Source organism: Myodes glareolus, chromosome 21 (assembly GCF_982192425.1).
Source record: "Myodes glareolus chromosome 21, mMyoGla1.1, whole genome shotgun sequence".
NCBI lineage: Eukaryota > Metazoa > Chordata > Mammalia > Rodentia > Cricetidae > Myodes > Myodes glareolus.
This window is the reverse complement of record NC_142046.1, coordinates 19,657,798-19,671,945: the sequence shown is the minus strand read 5'-3', so window position 1 is coordinate 19,671,945 and position 14,148 is coordinate 19,657,798. Positions and strand designations below refer to the sequence as shown.

The 14,148-nt window shown below is 53.8% G+C and overlaps 2 protein-coding genes across 3 annotated transcripts in view; both read right to left on the bottom strand.

The window, feature by feature from the left end:
- Positions 1-1,746: 1,746 nt before the first annotated feature.
- Lhx3 (LIM homeobox 3) lies at positions 1,747-9,621 on the bottom strand. Of its 2 annotated transcripts, none has more exons than XM_048452765.2 (6): positions 9,534-9,621; positions 5,419-5,590; positions 4,463-4,665; positions 3,830-3,981; positions 3,566-3,734; positions 1,747-3,016 (listed from the first exon to the last, which is right to left on the bottom strand). In XM_048452765.2, the coding sequence occupies exons 1-6, from the start codon at positions 9,619-9,621 to the stop codon at positions 2,595-2,597; spliced, it is 1,206 nt and encodes a 401-aa protein (XP_048308722.1). In that variant the 3' UTR covers positions 1,747-2,594. The 2 variants fall into 2 exon arrangements, with proteins under 2 accessions (XP_048308722.1, XP_048308721.1); XM_048452764.2 differs by lacking the exon at positions 9,534-9,621 and adding an exon at positions 7,758-7,851.
- A 1,051-nt stretch (positions 9,622-10,672) lies between these two features.
- Qsox2 (quiescin sulfhydryl oxidase 2) overlaps positions 10,673-14,148 on the bottom strand; it is a 29,542-nt gene continuing 26,066 nt past the window's right edge. The window contains exon 12 of the mRNA XM_048452758.3: positions 10,673-13,250. Within this exon, the coding sequence (XP_048308715.2) occupies positions 12,718-13,250 (533 nt within the window). The 3' untranslated portion in view covers positions 10,673-12,717. The remainder of the gene's footprint in view (positions 13,251-14,148) is intronic.

Genomic DNA, 14,148 nt, shown 5'->3' with positions numbered 1-14,148 from the left:
AATTCTTCTCTTCCATGCACCTCAGTTCTCTCCCCTTTGTACGGCATCCTCCTCAGGCCAGCACTCCCCTACCTCCCCCGCCTCTGCTATGCTCTGCAGGATCCTGAAGTGTGTGCCCCCCTCCCTCCTAGGACACCTGTACTTCCTTAGAAGCCCTTCTTTCAAATCAGGTGTGGTGGCCCACACCCTTAATCTCATCACTAGGGAGGCAGAGGAAGGTGGATCTCTGAGTTTGAGACCTGCTTGAGATATAGAGAGAGATCTAGGACAGTCAGGGACACACAGAGAAGCCCTGCCTCTGGGTGGGGGTGAGGGTGTGATGGAAGCCTTCTTTCTTGCACGTTCTACTGGATAGCATGGTGACACAGCCTCTCCCAAGTTCCAGGCAGTTCAGGCCAGAGCTGCAGGGCTGGGGAGTGACACTGGGCAGGGCCCCCTCCTCCCTCACCACAGCAGGTGCCCCACCAGGATAAACCCTTTCCACTCTGGGCCTCAGACTCCCTGTGAACCATGTGGATCGGTGAGAGGAGAAAGGGTTCGGATACCCAGTACAATGAGAGTTCCCAATCCTCACTCACTACAAGTCTGTGAATGCCCGGTGAATGCCAGAGGCTAGCCCTTTAAGATTCTTCTTATCCCCCTTTGGCCCATTTATCAGACCACTCCCCACACCTGTCTCTCCTTCCCTCCCTTTCCCTGGGGCAGGGCTGTCTCCTTAGTGAGAAGTATGGGTGCTGGAGACACAGACAGGGTTGCCTTAAAACACAGAGTCCTGACAACTTCAGCTCATGCCCCTTCAAGAGACCCAAGACTCCAAGAGACCAGGAGTGGGGGAGTCTAGCTAGGGAGCTGGGGTCTCCAGTTTCAAGCAGCTCCCCTTGACCACACACCAACAATGTTCTGTACCCACGAATCCACTTACCCAGCCCTCATAAGAGCAACCGATCTGGCTTCCTCCTCTGAGAATCAAGGACCCTGTCCAGACTTCCAGTCCACCTCATCTGGAGTGTGAGTTCCCAATGCTCTCCCAGCCACTAGCCTCTGCCTCTGCAGAACATAACCTGACAGGCTGGAACACCGGCCTTGATCCTTACTTGAAATATCTCTTTTCAAGAGTTTTGTCAGCCGGGTGGTGGTGGCGCAGGCCTTTAATCTCAAGAGGCAGAGATGAGGGGGATCTCTGTGAGTTCAAGGCCAGCCTGGTCTACAAGACCTAGTTCCAAGACAGGCTCCAAAGCTACAGAGAAACCCCGTCTTTAAAAACTAAACAAACAAACAAACAAACAAAAAGCCTTTTTTATCTCTGTTTAGGGTTCCCAGAAGTCAAGTCCTTGGCTCTATGTGACACGGCATGTTAGCAGGGTAGTTAGGATTGGAAATCCAATTTCCTGCTGCGACTCCTTGGACATCCCAGCCTGGCCTGAGATGGTAGAGACCCTAGGGCTCCCCACCAATTCCACCACAAATGGACAGACAATCCCATGCCTATTTCCAGGGAGACAAAACTCAGGGAGAAAGGAGGCCAAATTCCTAGCAAGGTCCAGCTTCAGGGAGCCCTAACAGACCCTCCTCCGCCCCTCCTCCCGTACAGCCACACTTCAGGTTTCAGAGGTCGTCCTGTCCTCTACTGCCGAGGCTCTGGGCTGTACCCTCCAGGCTCACTAGAAACACAGGCCTTCCAGCACTGAAACTGACAAATTTATTGAAGTCTTGGAAAGAGCGGATCACCAGAGAATAAATAAAAGTCACGGGACATTTACAGAACCAACAGGTGGCCAAGGTCCTGGTTTTCAGGAATGATTTTGACTTATGCACAGCCAAGCTTTGTGTCTGAGACTGACTGGATTCCGAGGACCCCCCCAGCCCAGCCTCCTCTAGTTGGGGAGACCTCCAAGTCTGGGCTGGCAGATTCAGCCCACCCCATCCTCCTGCACAGGATCACAGTCTGTTTGGCAATGATATCTGTCATTGGCGCATGACTCCGTTCTGCTCCCGAGAGAGGCTGTGCCTTGGGGGAAGAGGGAACTCTTCACGTTTAAAGACTCTACCCTGGAGAAGGGACTTCAGAAAGCTCCTCTTCCTCAATGCATTCCAGAGCAGAAAGATCGGGAGACTCCAGGGAGGGAGAGCTAGCATCTGAGGTCTGCTCCCAGGTTTTGTCAGTGGCAGGGGAAGACACAGGCATGGTCCCCAACCAAGTTCCATCAAAGCAATGAAACAAGCTGTCATCATTGTTTTCTGCCAGGACTTTAGGGCCAGGGCCTGGGCCTCCCACCTTGTTTGAAACAGTAGCAGGGGCCCCATTGACTGGTTTGTAAAGGGAGAGAAATGCTTACAAAACGTGGTCAAGAGTCACTGGCCTGTGGGCAGCCACCAGGCAGGCCACCGTGTGGCCAAGGAAGGGCTATGGAACCCCTCAGGCCCAGGGAAGAGCCAGGGAGCCTGGCAGTGGGGCAGTCCCTAATCTCCCACTTGGGAACGCTGTCCTTCCCTCAGAGGTCCTTGGGATGGACAACATGGGGTAGGGCTAGCTGCCCACCCAGAGGCAGCACCAAGACCCCTGAGTTAGAGCCAAGGGGAACTGGGGGCCTCGGTCAGAACTGAGCATGATCTACCTCATCCAACCAGGAGGCAGGGCTAGCGGGGAAGTCGGGGTAACCACCGCTGCTCTCCGTGGACAGATCAGAGCTGGGTCCATTTCCAGCCAGCACCCTCATGGGTGGGGGCCCACCTGGGGGCCCTGAGGGGACAAGACCCAAATTGGTGTCTGGGTATACCAGGCTAGAGAGGAGAGGCTGGGGACCAGAAAGATTCTGGGGGGCTGCAGGAGATGGGGGGATGCCATAGGGGCTTCCTGGGCGCAGCTCTCTGTACTGTTCTGGACCTGCCAAGCCTCCGTGCTCCAGCGCAAAGCTGCCGAGACCTCCTCCGACGGGCCGGCCCAGGGCAGGGGTGGGCTCTCCGAGGCTGCTGTACAGGCCATTGGCAGGCCCCATGTCTGCCATGGACTGCTCATCTGCAATAGAAAAGAGCTCAGCTCATCCCTTGGTCTGAGGTTCCTGCAGTCTGCTACCCGGATGGAGTAAGGGAGACTGTCCTAAGTAAAGAACGAAGCGGTCAGAAAGTCTCTCCGGCTCTGTTGTAACTTCGGACAGCCTTTGGCTCCTCCTCCACGCCCTACCAGGAGCGCTTCCAAGGAGGCTTTGATCTCAGTCAGAGGCTTGCTATTCCAGCCAGAGCTCAGGATGAGGCGACCCTGGGAGGGACTCGTTTTATTGTTGAGGAAATTCAGGGCCCCAGCGCCTGTGTTAGGAACCCGAGGTCACAATACAGCCCCCGAACAGAAGTGGGTATCGGTGTTCTAGGTGTGGGAAATAAGGTTGGGTTCCACAGACGAGGGTGGAAGTTTCTCTCTGCCCTCCAAAGTTGCAGTCCGTTGTCTCAAGGACATCAGAAAAAGGGAGCCTAAGGGCCAACTTAGATCCTTCCCAGGAAAGCAGCCGGGAGGTGGGATGGGGTTGGGGTAAGAGTCCCAGCCCACAGCTAGTTAACGCGGAGGGCTTACCAGTGAAGGAGACCTCGGCGTCGCTGTCCTGTCCCTCCTGGATGCTGTCCTTGTCGGACTTAGAGCTGCCGCGGGAGCGCTTCATATTGCGGAAATACTGTCCCCAGCGCTGCCGGCCCGCGTCTTTCTTCAGTCTCTTTTCCTTGGCTCGGCGGTTCTGGAACCACACCTGGAGGGTAGGGATGGTGAGTGGCCGCCCGACTGCCCTTGGAGCGCATGGCCCTTCTCGCCCGCGGGCCCGGGGGAACGCGGCCAAGCGCTGACCTGCACTACGCGCATGTCCAGGCCGGTCTCGGAGGAGAGCTGCTCCCGCACGTGGCGCGCCGGCTTGGGCGAAGTGTTGTAGGCGCTCTTCAGTGTCTCCAGTTGCTTGGCGGTGATGGTCGTGCGCGGTCGCTTGGCTGTGGCCTCGGCTTCTGCGCGGGACAGACGGTGAGGCCGGCAGCCCTCTCCGGAGGGCCGCACCAGCCTCACCCCAAGAGCCCCGCATCGCTCTCCGGATGCTCATGGTGCCCTAGCTCCCAGGCTAAGGATGCCCGTGGCCCCACGCGCTTCTCTGAACACGGAGCGCCGGCAGATGGGTTCTGTATTAAGAACCCGCCGTGGCGCGCATCGTAGCCAGACACAGTCCTTGCCCCTCTTATTCTAAGGGTTTGTGTGAGTTAGGTCTTCGTGGTCAAAGCTGCTAATTCTTCATGGTCAAGGCTGCTAATTCTCCCAAAGCGGGCAACCTTCTGTTCCCGCCAACGCAACTGCTACTCGGGCTCCCGGAGCAGCCTGCTTAGTGCCTGGGGCTTCAGGTCGCCCCACCTCCCAGCCACAAACCAATTCCCGTCCCCAGCCTCCAAGACTGAGCGTTTCCCTCTTTTGCAGTGAGGGCCATCCCCGCCCACTGACCTCGCTGCTTGGCTGTTTCGTAGTCAGCCTTGCACACCAGCCGGCTGTCTTCCATGAGGTAGAACTCGTCCCCCGTGGCCAGCTGCCGCTTGCAAACCACGCAGGCAAAGCAATGCAGGTGGTACACGAAGTCCTGGGCGCGGCGCACCACCTGTGTGGGCGGGATGCCCAGCTGGCATGCGGCACACTTGGTCCCAAAGCGCCTGCGGGATGTACAGAGTGCGGCTCAGTAGAGCCGTACAGCAGCTCCTTTGCCCGGAGCGGGTCGCAAAGCCGCGAGCTCCCAGCGCCTGGGACGCGGTCAGGAAGACTCCCGCAGCTTCCGCAGAGCCACAGTACCCTGGGTAGCCTAGCCTGCTCCCTGCTCTTGGGGAAGGTCGGTTTAGAGGCCATCTTCTTACCTGGGTCAGTACCCTCGGCTCTAAGAAGCCCGAGCTTCCCACTCCCCAGATATTTAAGGAACAAAAACACATTTTAAGAGGGAGTATGTCTCATACAATTCTACAATTGTATTTGGATTAATCTGTTTCTTTTTTTTTAACTTAATAACTGCTTTTCAAGATTTGCAAAACTAATTATCCTAAAAAGTAACGCTGGGGTTTGGAGGTTCGGCTGGGCTGGGTTAAGAGCACTGGCTGCTTTTCCAGGGGACCCGAGTTCAGTTCCCAGCACCTACATAGCAGCTCACAGCCATCTCTAATTCCAGTTGCAGGAGATCTGGTGCCCTCCTCAATCTTCCGAGGGCACCAGGCATGCACGTAGTGCATAACACGTACATGTGGCCTGTTACAGTACAATAAAATAAAAATGGTTTTAAGAAATATCACAGGGAGCCCCATCCTGAGCTGAGCCAGACCGCAGGGTGCCCTACATGGTTAGGGACCTAGTTATCGGCGAAACTTGCTCTCAGTCTCTTTTCCCCCACATGGTGCAGAGCAATTCGGCAGGCTGCTTACTTGAAGAAGTCATCTTTGCAGTAGACGCTTTCCCCGCGGCTGAAGCAGCGCTCAGCCAGAGGTATGTGGCAGTCACTGCACTTGAGACACTTGCTGTGCCAATGTCGGTCCAGAGCCTTAAGGATGAAGCGGTCCAAGATGTGCTGATCACAGCCGGCACACATCGGAATCTCTGTGGGTACAAAAATAACCCAGGTCGTGGGACCACAAAGAAGGGTGATGGCCCCTTCATTGGCTGGAACCAGCTGGCAGTCCTGCAGACTTCAGGGTTGCACACCTTCCCTTACAGGCTATCTGGGCTGCCAGGCTCCCCAGTGAGGACAACAGAAGGATATTGTATCCTGCGGCACCCCTTGGCCTCGCTGCGCTGCTGTCAAAGGAAACTCAAATAGGCCTAGAAATGTGTCTGAACAGGAAAAGTGACCAAGCTGTCCCCCAAAGCCGAATAACTGTTCCTCAAGATGTCCCCAGTGCCAAACAGGGCATGTCCATCTCAAATGAAAATCCTGCCCCTTGGGTGATCTGGAAAGCTGGGACAGAAAATAGGAAACATCCTTACTAGCAAGGGCAAAAGGCCACACACAGGACTTTATTGCCTTTGTGACTTTCTCAATGGAGCGCCTTGGCCTCACTCCACAGAATTCCAGCAAATAAGGCTGTCCAGCCCAGGCCCCTGCCTGCAGATCTGAGGAATAAACGAACCCTGGCATCACCCTGAGTGGCTGCAGGTATTTAGGAGTGACTGGCTACATTTTTATGAGTAGATCTCTTCTGCTCAGGTGTGAGTTGACGTGCATAAGGTGGCCTCACCCTCTACACCCTCAGTTCCTCCTCAGTTCTGATCCCTGACCCCCACCAGACTTCCGGCCTCAGGAGAATCGGATTGGAGAAATCCAAAGCTGCTTTTCAGGAGCCAGGGAAACCCCCCCTGGGGCGGGGGGAGGTGCTCTTCTTCATGTTCATGGGATGAAGAGTCCCTGATAATTTAGGAAAGATTTCTAGAAGAGAGATCCATGTGCAGGACCTAGGACCCACTCATAGGACAGTGTCACACCCACGCCAGTGTCCTTACCTCTCTGGCTACAGACAGCTAGCTTCAGACTGGCCTCCAGCTGGTGGGAGGGCTTAGAAAAGGAGGAAATGTGTCCTACCACCCTCCAGCACTGGCCTGGAGCCTGCGACGGATGCTGTCCCGCATTAAGCAAAACCACATCTCCAAGTGTGGACATGGAGATCGTCTATAGTGTATCAGAATTACCACCACACCACGAGAACCATCCTAGGGCAGCAAAGATATCCAGAAAAGAGTGGGGTGGCCGGACAGGCAACGCCTATTCAGCACCCAGGGACGGACAGCGCCTCAGCCAAGAAACTCACGGGACCCGCTTCCTACAAAAGTCCTCGCCCACGGTCAAGACTCCCTGGACCTCCGCTTGCTTACGTTGCATGGTGACTCCAGCCTCCGCACAATTTCCTGCACAGAGTTGGAGGGCCCTGTGGAGCCTCGGGAGCCACTAGCGCTCTAGCAAGCTTCCCAGAGCTCGGGAACCTTGCTTACCAAAGTCCCCTTCCTTTCTCTTCCTCCCCTCCCACCTCTTCCTCTCAGCCCCTGCGGTCAACCCCTCCCATAAACAATCGGAAAATAAATAAAGAAGCAAGTATGTCATATCCGACCCCCAGACGGGATAGAATCTTTTTCCCGCCTGCTCCGACTTTCTGCCAGTCTAATTGCCCCTTTCCCCGTCCTGTATCCCATTAACCCGAAAACCCGGGAAGCGCTCCGCTCCTATTCCCCTGCAAAGAGATTTGGTACCACCAAGAAACTGGGGACCCGGACAAGCCCCACTCTCCCCTGCAAACAGGTCTTGGCCACCAGTCTAATTTGGTAAGCTGCGAGTGCAGCCACCAAGACCCAATTCAGGGGAGATGTGCTGTTCAGCATGACCTGGCCCTGATCCCTCTGAAAATTGGGGAGGGACTGGGTAAAGGCAATTCCCTTGGAGACACCCTTGCTCCCTTATTCCTGGATTTCTTGAAACAGCTTCATATGCTCTCTCTAGCTCAAGGGCCTCAGCCAGCTCAGAGCTGGGTTCCCCTAAACCGTTTCTGAGTCATCAAGGCTCCCGAGCCCGAGGACCAAATGCCAGGACAACACAGTAGCAGGGGCCCCCACACACTTTGGAGGTTGAGGAGCCTTTGCCTAGCCGGGCCAGAACCCTTGCCGGAATACCCTGGCTTCTTCCGGCCTATGCGCACAGGCCAGGAAAAAAACAAAAAACAAAAAAACAAAACCGAGGACATCTGAGCCTGTCGGTGCAGCCGCTCCGTCGGGCACCCACCTCGGCGCAGGTCAGCCCTCCGTGCCAGCAACGCCAGCAGCAGGTCACCGCTCGCCGATTCCCGGGCCGGGTCCAGCTCCCCTCGAGCCTCCATGGGGCCGGGGCCGGGTGCTGCTGCCTTCCGACCCTGAACTTCTCTTGGGTCCGGCGAAGCCACCGCTACAGAGACTCCAAGCTGGCGTCGGAGCGACTCGTGTCGCTGCTGGGCGTTGTGCCCACGGGAGGCCTCGGGGCGCCAAGCCACGGGCCCGCGGAGGGCGGAGCGGCGGGGGGCGGGGCCGCGGGGCGGGGCTGGGCCGGGGTCGCAGAGACGCTCCCGAGGCCACTGCAGGCTCTGTGCGCCTTTGAGCCGGAATCCGAGGTGCCCAGAAGCCAAACGGCTTGCACTTCTCGAGGATGGACACAGCGCTGTAACCCAGTCAAGGCTGCTTTCCACAGATTCTCGTCCCTGCCCCGAAGCAAGTTTACTAAAGCTCCAGGAGGGCTGAGGTCCTGAAAGAAGTGTCAGAGGGCAAACGCATTGCATTCTCCTATTTAGTCTCTCAGCCCGAGCTGGAAAGCATTGGGGACCACACCTGGTCAGCCGAAGGGCAACCTGATAACCGCCGAGGGAATGAGGCTACAAAGAAGCCACAGTAGAGCTGCCAGGAGCCCGATTTGACGTCCCCTCTCCACCTCTGACACTTCTGGACCCCACCTCTGGAACTGCCGACTGGAGCTAGTGCAGGGAGAAGGAACGAATTTTAGGACCTCGGGCTTGGTGTTCCCTGGGGGAACACAGAGCCAAGTCTCTAGGTCGGAAGAGAGCTGGTGTGGAAACCCTGGAATCTATCCTTACTTCTTAGAACAATCCCTGCAGCTGGATTTCCACATCTTGCCCCATCAGAACAGGTGAGCCCACCAGACCCCATCCTATTCTTGCATGTACCCTCACTGAGGGCTCACAGGATCCAGTCAGGAGACAGGCCTTAAGTAGAAGCCAGTAGGTTGTAGGACCCTGACGACTGTCAGGGACACCCAGGAAGTGTTTGAGGTATCAGCAGGTTCCTGCCACCCTCCTGGTTCCTCTGCTTGCTCCCGATCTGCCTCTGTCCCTTGGACTGTGAACTCTCAGAGCCCGGGGTGGGAAGGATGAGTGAAAGAACCCAGGATTTCCCACCTGCTCCCGGCAGCACACCTGCTGCCACAGCAAGAGCCCGGTGCCCGCATTCATCCCTTCGTGTTGCTCCGTACTTTTTATTCCAAGGAGGTCAGAGACCACCAGCTTGGAGTAAAATGGGCGCTGGGTGAGCTGGGATGTGAGCCATTGAGTGTCAGCTGCTAGAGGCTGTGGGGCGGGGGCCTGTGTGGCTAGACTAGGGAAGGGGCGGCCCCGCACTGCTGGGCATCTGGCTTGCCTCCAACAATGCCTCCATTATTTTCTAACGTCCATGGCAATGAAATGGCCCTTGGGGATCAGAGTTCAGGCGGGAGACTTGGCCTGGGACCCCTGCTGTAAGCCTGAGCAGTTCAGGAAGCTGAGGGGCATTTGATCTCTAGGGTCCTTAATGTTCTTTATTCTGCCCCTCTTGACATCGTCTCAGACCAGCCCTAGATATTCCTGGGTCACTCTTGACCCTGTGGTCTCCCTGTACCCCCTGCCGGTTATCACCTTGTACTTTCTTTCTCCGCAGTCACTCCTATGCTATTTCCTCCTAGCCATTCTTCTGAATTCTGTCTCTTTTCTCTTCTTCCCGCCTCGTATGGAGGAGGCCTCTAGGTTGCAATGACTCTTACCTCGAGCCCTGCTGAAGGTACAGAGGGCAGCAGCTCTGGGGGCACCAGGTCGCTCTCGGTCACAATCGAGTTCCGCTTCTAGCAGCATGGCAGTCACTAATCCAGAGGTTGGTGAAGGGTGTTCCCTGGAGTGCTGGATTTCAGGCCTTGGCCCACGCACTAGACCAGTGCTGTCCGCGGTGCTGAAGGAGGTATTAGCGCGCTGGGGCCCCTCTCCAACCTGCCCCGCCCCTCCTCTGTCCCCGCCCTTGGCCCCCTTCAGGCCTGGGCAGGCGGAGTCAAGCTGGCGTCACTCCAGGGCTGGGTTTGACCAGTCTATGATATGTGGTAGCCCTTTTCCAGGACCTTCCTTTACCTGCCACATAGTAGCTTAGCGGCTCCAACTTGTTCTGCTCTATGCCTTGGCTGGAGGTGCAGTGTTCGCAGTATACGGGTTTGGGAGCCTCAGGACTTTAAGCCTGGGACTTTGTCCTCCTCCTATGGAGTAGACTCTAGGTCCAAAGGCTGTCTGCTGCAAGCAAAGGTCAGAGGCCTCCAACTGCTGCTGGTGGATGACCTTCAGAACTTTCCATACTCAACCACCTGTATCCAGTACTCTGCAGGCAGATTTTAGACCCTCCTCTCCAATCTCCACCTCTAGAAAACGATCATGTGTGCAAAGCCACCTGCTTCTGCAAGACTCCTCACAGAAGTTGTGAGGGATCCCTGAGCAGAAGCTCCCAAATCCCTGCAGGGCAATCTCCTATCCACAAGCTGCCCCAGGATGACAGAGCAGGGACAAAGAGCAGATGGGAAACTTGGTGAGAGCCTCAGCAGCTCCTGAGTCGGTTGGTCCCTCCAGGCTCTGGCAGTGAGGAGCAATTCTGTAGGTTCAGAATCAGCGTGAGGGTGCACTTGCCCTGATCTCTATATTTTGTTAACAAGGATACAGGATCCTGCAACTCTCAGCCATAGTACATTCTCATTTTTCATTTTTTGCTTGGCCTCTGAGCTGTCTGTCCCAAAGCCTCTAGCTTTTTTACACAAGAAATTCTAGAATTTCAGAGCTGGGACTTCAAACTAGAAGGGAGCAAAGGGCTTAGAGCACTCCCTGAATTCAGCTTAACATAGCTCCTCAAATAAAAAAAAACAAAAAACAAAACTGTTAACAGCTTTATTAAATGTCAGGTTTCTTTATTCTTAAAATGTGCACAGTAGAGTTTACTTAAATACAAAAGGTACCCTTTCTTTGCAGGTAAGAAATTTCATTGACATTTTCATGCCAACTGCCTTTTTAATCAAAATCTTTGCAATAAAAATAAATAAACATTTAAATTACTGAACTATTATATCCGTTAATTGCAATACATCTCTTAATACTTCAGACTGAAGAAGAACAGACTGTACACCTGGTCTAAAGGTAGATCCCAGGGCTGAGCAAGGTCCTGGAGGAGGAATGCAAGGCTTCTCACTGCAGAATGGACAGTCCAAACAGGGATGTATGTGGCAAGTTTGTCCCCCAGAAGGGATGACCTGGGACTCTACAAGAGCAGCTTGAAGTAGGCTCTGCCCAGTGTGGGCTTCTTCAGACATCAGCATGTCAGGCGTGGTGTGGTACTGTGGCAGCTCTAGGGTCACAGTTACAGAAGTCCCCTTCAGCAATGTCCCCAGATGCAGTTTAACATGGCCTCAAAGTATTTCTCTTTGGAGCTGTGCTTACACAGGCCTGGTTTTAAAGCTGACAGACCAATGGTGTCTCAACAACCTAGACACACAGCTAGCAATACGGACAAGCTCATTTTTTTTTTCCATTTGTTTGTTTTTTTAAATGCACAGGATTCCAGGTTTCAAAGAAACCTCCTGCCACAGGGAAGTGAAGCAAGAGGTTCAAGTGGCTGGACCCAGGCTATGCCTGCCCCAACAGGGAGGCCTGGCTCTCAGAACTGATTCTCCCATGCGACGGAAGGGGGGTAACAACAGACCAAGGAGACAGCTGTCCATTTTTTTTTTAAGTGGCAGCAGGAACATTGATAATACGGGGTCTTAAATGATACCTATGTGATCAGCTGTCATTGGGAAGGACGCAAATATAAAATATAGATTATGCAAAGTGGAATGTGTATTTAACTAACCAAGTCATACCCTTGTGGGTTCAGAGGTACACATATTCATGAAACACACACACACACGCACACACTCATGCATTCACACACACAGAGAGCTAGCTTGCTTTATCCAAATAAAAAGAAACTCCTGAGCCATGACAGGTCTCAGCAGGAATGTCTCCATAAATGTAGTCTTAGTCTATGTTTTTAAAAAAGTCTTTAGGCACAAGTTTACCTTTCAGTGTTTTGGGATTTTACAAATAATGTATTTAAATGGTTTAATTTTAGTTGGTTTGTTTTTAAAGTCACCCTAAAGGCCAGGAAGCTTTGTATGCAGGGGCCATTGCATGTGCCCAACATCCTGTGCCCCCACCAGTGCCTTCTGCAGTGTACATGAGACATGACAGGGGCTCTAGAGGCTTCCCGGAGATGGAAACTCTCTCAACAGACCAATGCTCAACACTGTGCTTTGGGCAGAACCCCACCATGTAGGACCAGAATTATACTACAGCCTGATCAAGATGGCCCTCCTATCTACTGTCACCACCCTTGCCTTTCTGAGTTTCTAAGTGTCTCACTCCCAACCTTATTTCCTAAGAAAGAGAGAAGCTACAAAACAACCAGTGGCCTCTAGGACATAAATCCCACAGGGTGACCAGACCTCCCTGCTCAACCTCAGAGCACCCTGAGCTCCCATGAAAGCACCTGAGGCTTATGAAAGAACAGCTACACAGCTCACATCTGTGGCAGGGTGTGTGAAGTCTGGAGGCCTCTGTGCTTTGGCTGCTCATCCCTGGCCACTGTAGACGCGAGGCCTCATGAGAGAGCAACAACGTGGATGGCTATGTGCTGGACCTGCCTCCTTCTGGCCTACAAGGGCAAATACAAACAAGACTGACATGGAGGCTGGGAAGGTGAGGACAAGGTACCAGCAAGGCAAAATGTTCCAGTCAAAATGAAACGAAACGAAACAAAACAAAACATGCTCCTCCAGGCACCATGCTGGGCACATTTCCAAAATCCCTGATCCCAACATTAAAGCTGCAGGTACATGGGTGATTTCAAAGGCTTCTTCTGCGTCCATGGCTGTCCCAGGTGTTCTACACAGCTGGGTGGTAGAGCCGAACTTTCCATCGCTTGGACCTCACTCGGAAGAAGAAGTACATAATCATCAGGAACAAGGAGGAGGCCACATAGAGCACCACGCAGAGGCTCATGTCCAGACTGGAGAAGCCAACCCCAAGGAAGGGCACAGCTGCCTTGGCTTCTTCAAGTGCCTGGAGCCTCTGAGGGCTCTGAAGTTTTAGATCCAGCCTGTGGTGCAGGCTCTTGGAAAGGTCAGTTCTGGGGCCCAGCATGTGGGGTGGACGGAGACTCTCAGCATCCTGATGTCCCCAGGACTTCCCTGAGGGGTTAAGACCTTCACCCTCTTCCTGCTCCCTGTCACCAGGCCTGCCCTGGTCCACAGTGTAGGTATCCACCAGGTTGCCCTTGCTGTAGTGATGCTTCAGGAACACAAGCACCTGGTCCTCATTCCAGCTGTCCAGGCCTTTAATTTCCTCGTGGCAGGCTGGGCAGAGGTCTGGAGTGGGCCATGGAACTTTTGGGAACTTGGGATCCTCGCTCAGATGGCCTAGGTGGGAGGCAAGGAGAGAACCACAGAGAAACCTTTCAGCCATAGGATGCTAGGTCTCACCCCATCCACCACTAGCTGTGTCCCTGTTTTCCTCCTTCTCCTGGGTACCCAATGCATGTCTCTTCTCTCTGGCAAGCACCCACATCTGCACACAAAAGAGGGACCTTGCATTCTGTTGTAACTCACCTAGACCCTCCCTCTTTCATGGGTCCATGAAATTCTCCCTTGTGTGTCTTCCTCCCCAATCCCTTTGGTATTTTCAAGACAGGGTTTCTCTGTATAACAGCCCTGGCTGTCCTGGAACCCAAACTCCAGGCTGGTGGTGAGACCGAGGAGCAGGTGAGGAATCTTATAAGCAACATCACACCAGGCTATACAGCCCCTTTCCACCGTGGACTCATGATGTGGGCATTTGGGGTTGGGGACAAATGACAGCAGGCCCCAGACTGGACAGGCCCAGCTGGTGGCGAGGCGGGAGGGAGCCAGGAGGGCATTAGGGAGAAATCCCTTTACTAGGGCCACTGCAGCAGCGCCTTGAGACAAAGCAAATCCGCCACACGAAAGGCACCGTCTGCTTCTGGTGCCAAGAAAAACCAATTTTCTTTAGTGCTTTAGTTGTAATATGTTTTATAATACAGCGGATTAAACAAAAACCAAGAGTTTAGCAACATTTCCCCTTCATCTCTATTAAATTCATTTCTCAGTAGAATTACTCTTAAGTCTAATTTTAATCTGCCACTGATTTTGGAATAGCAGGAATTACTTAACTCTGACAGACTACAAGTGTCCTCTATTTAGTTTTCTTAAAACAAAATCACTTTGTGAGTTTTGCTTAACAACCTGAGACTTGTGTGCACATAGACATGATTGTGTGTGTGTCAGTGTGTACACATTC

Coding starts and splice junctions, on each gene's coding strand:
- Lhx3 (XM_048452764.2), bottom strand. CDS start 7,851: ATGGAGGCTCGAGGGGAGCTGGACCCGGCCCGGGAATCGGCGAGCGGT. Junction 3,735..3,829: donor TGGACATGCGCGTAGTGCAG/GTCAGCGCTTGG, acceptor CCTACCCTCCAG/GTGTGGTTCCAGAACCGCCG. Junction 3,017..3,565: donor CGCCGAGGTCTCCTTCACTG/GTAAGCCCTCCG, acceptor TTTCTATTGCAG/ATGAGCAGTCCATGGCAGAC.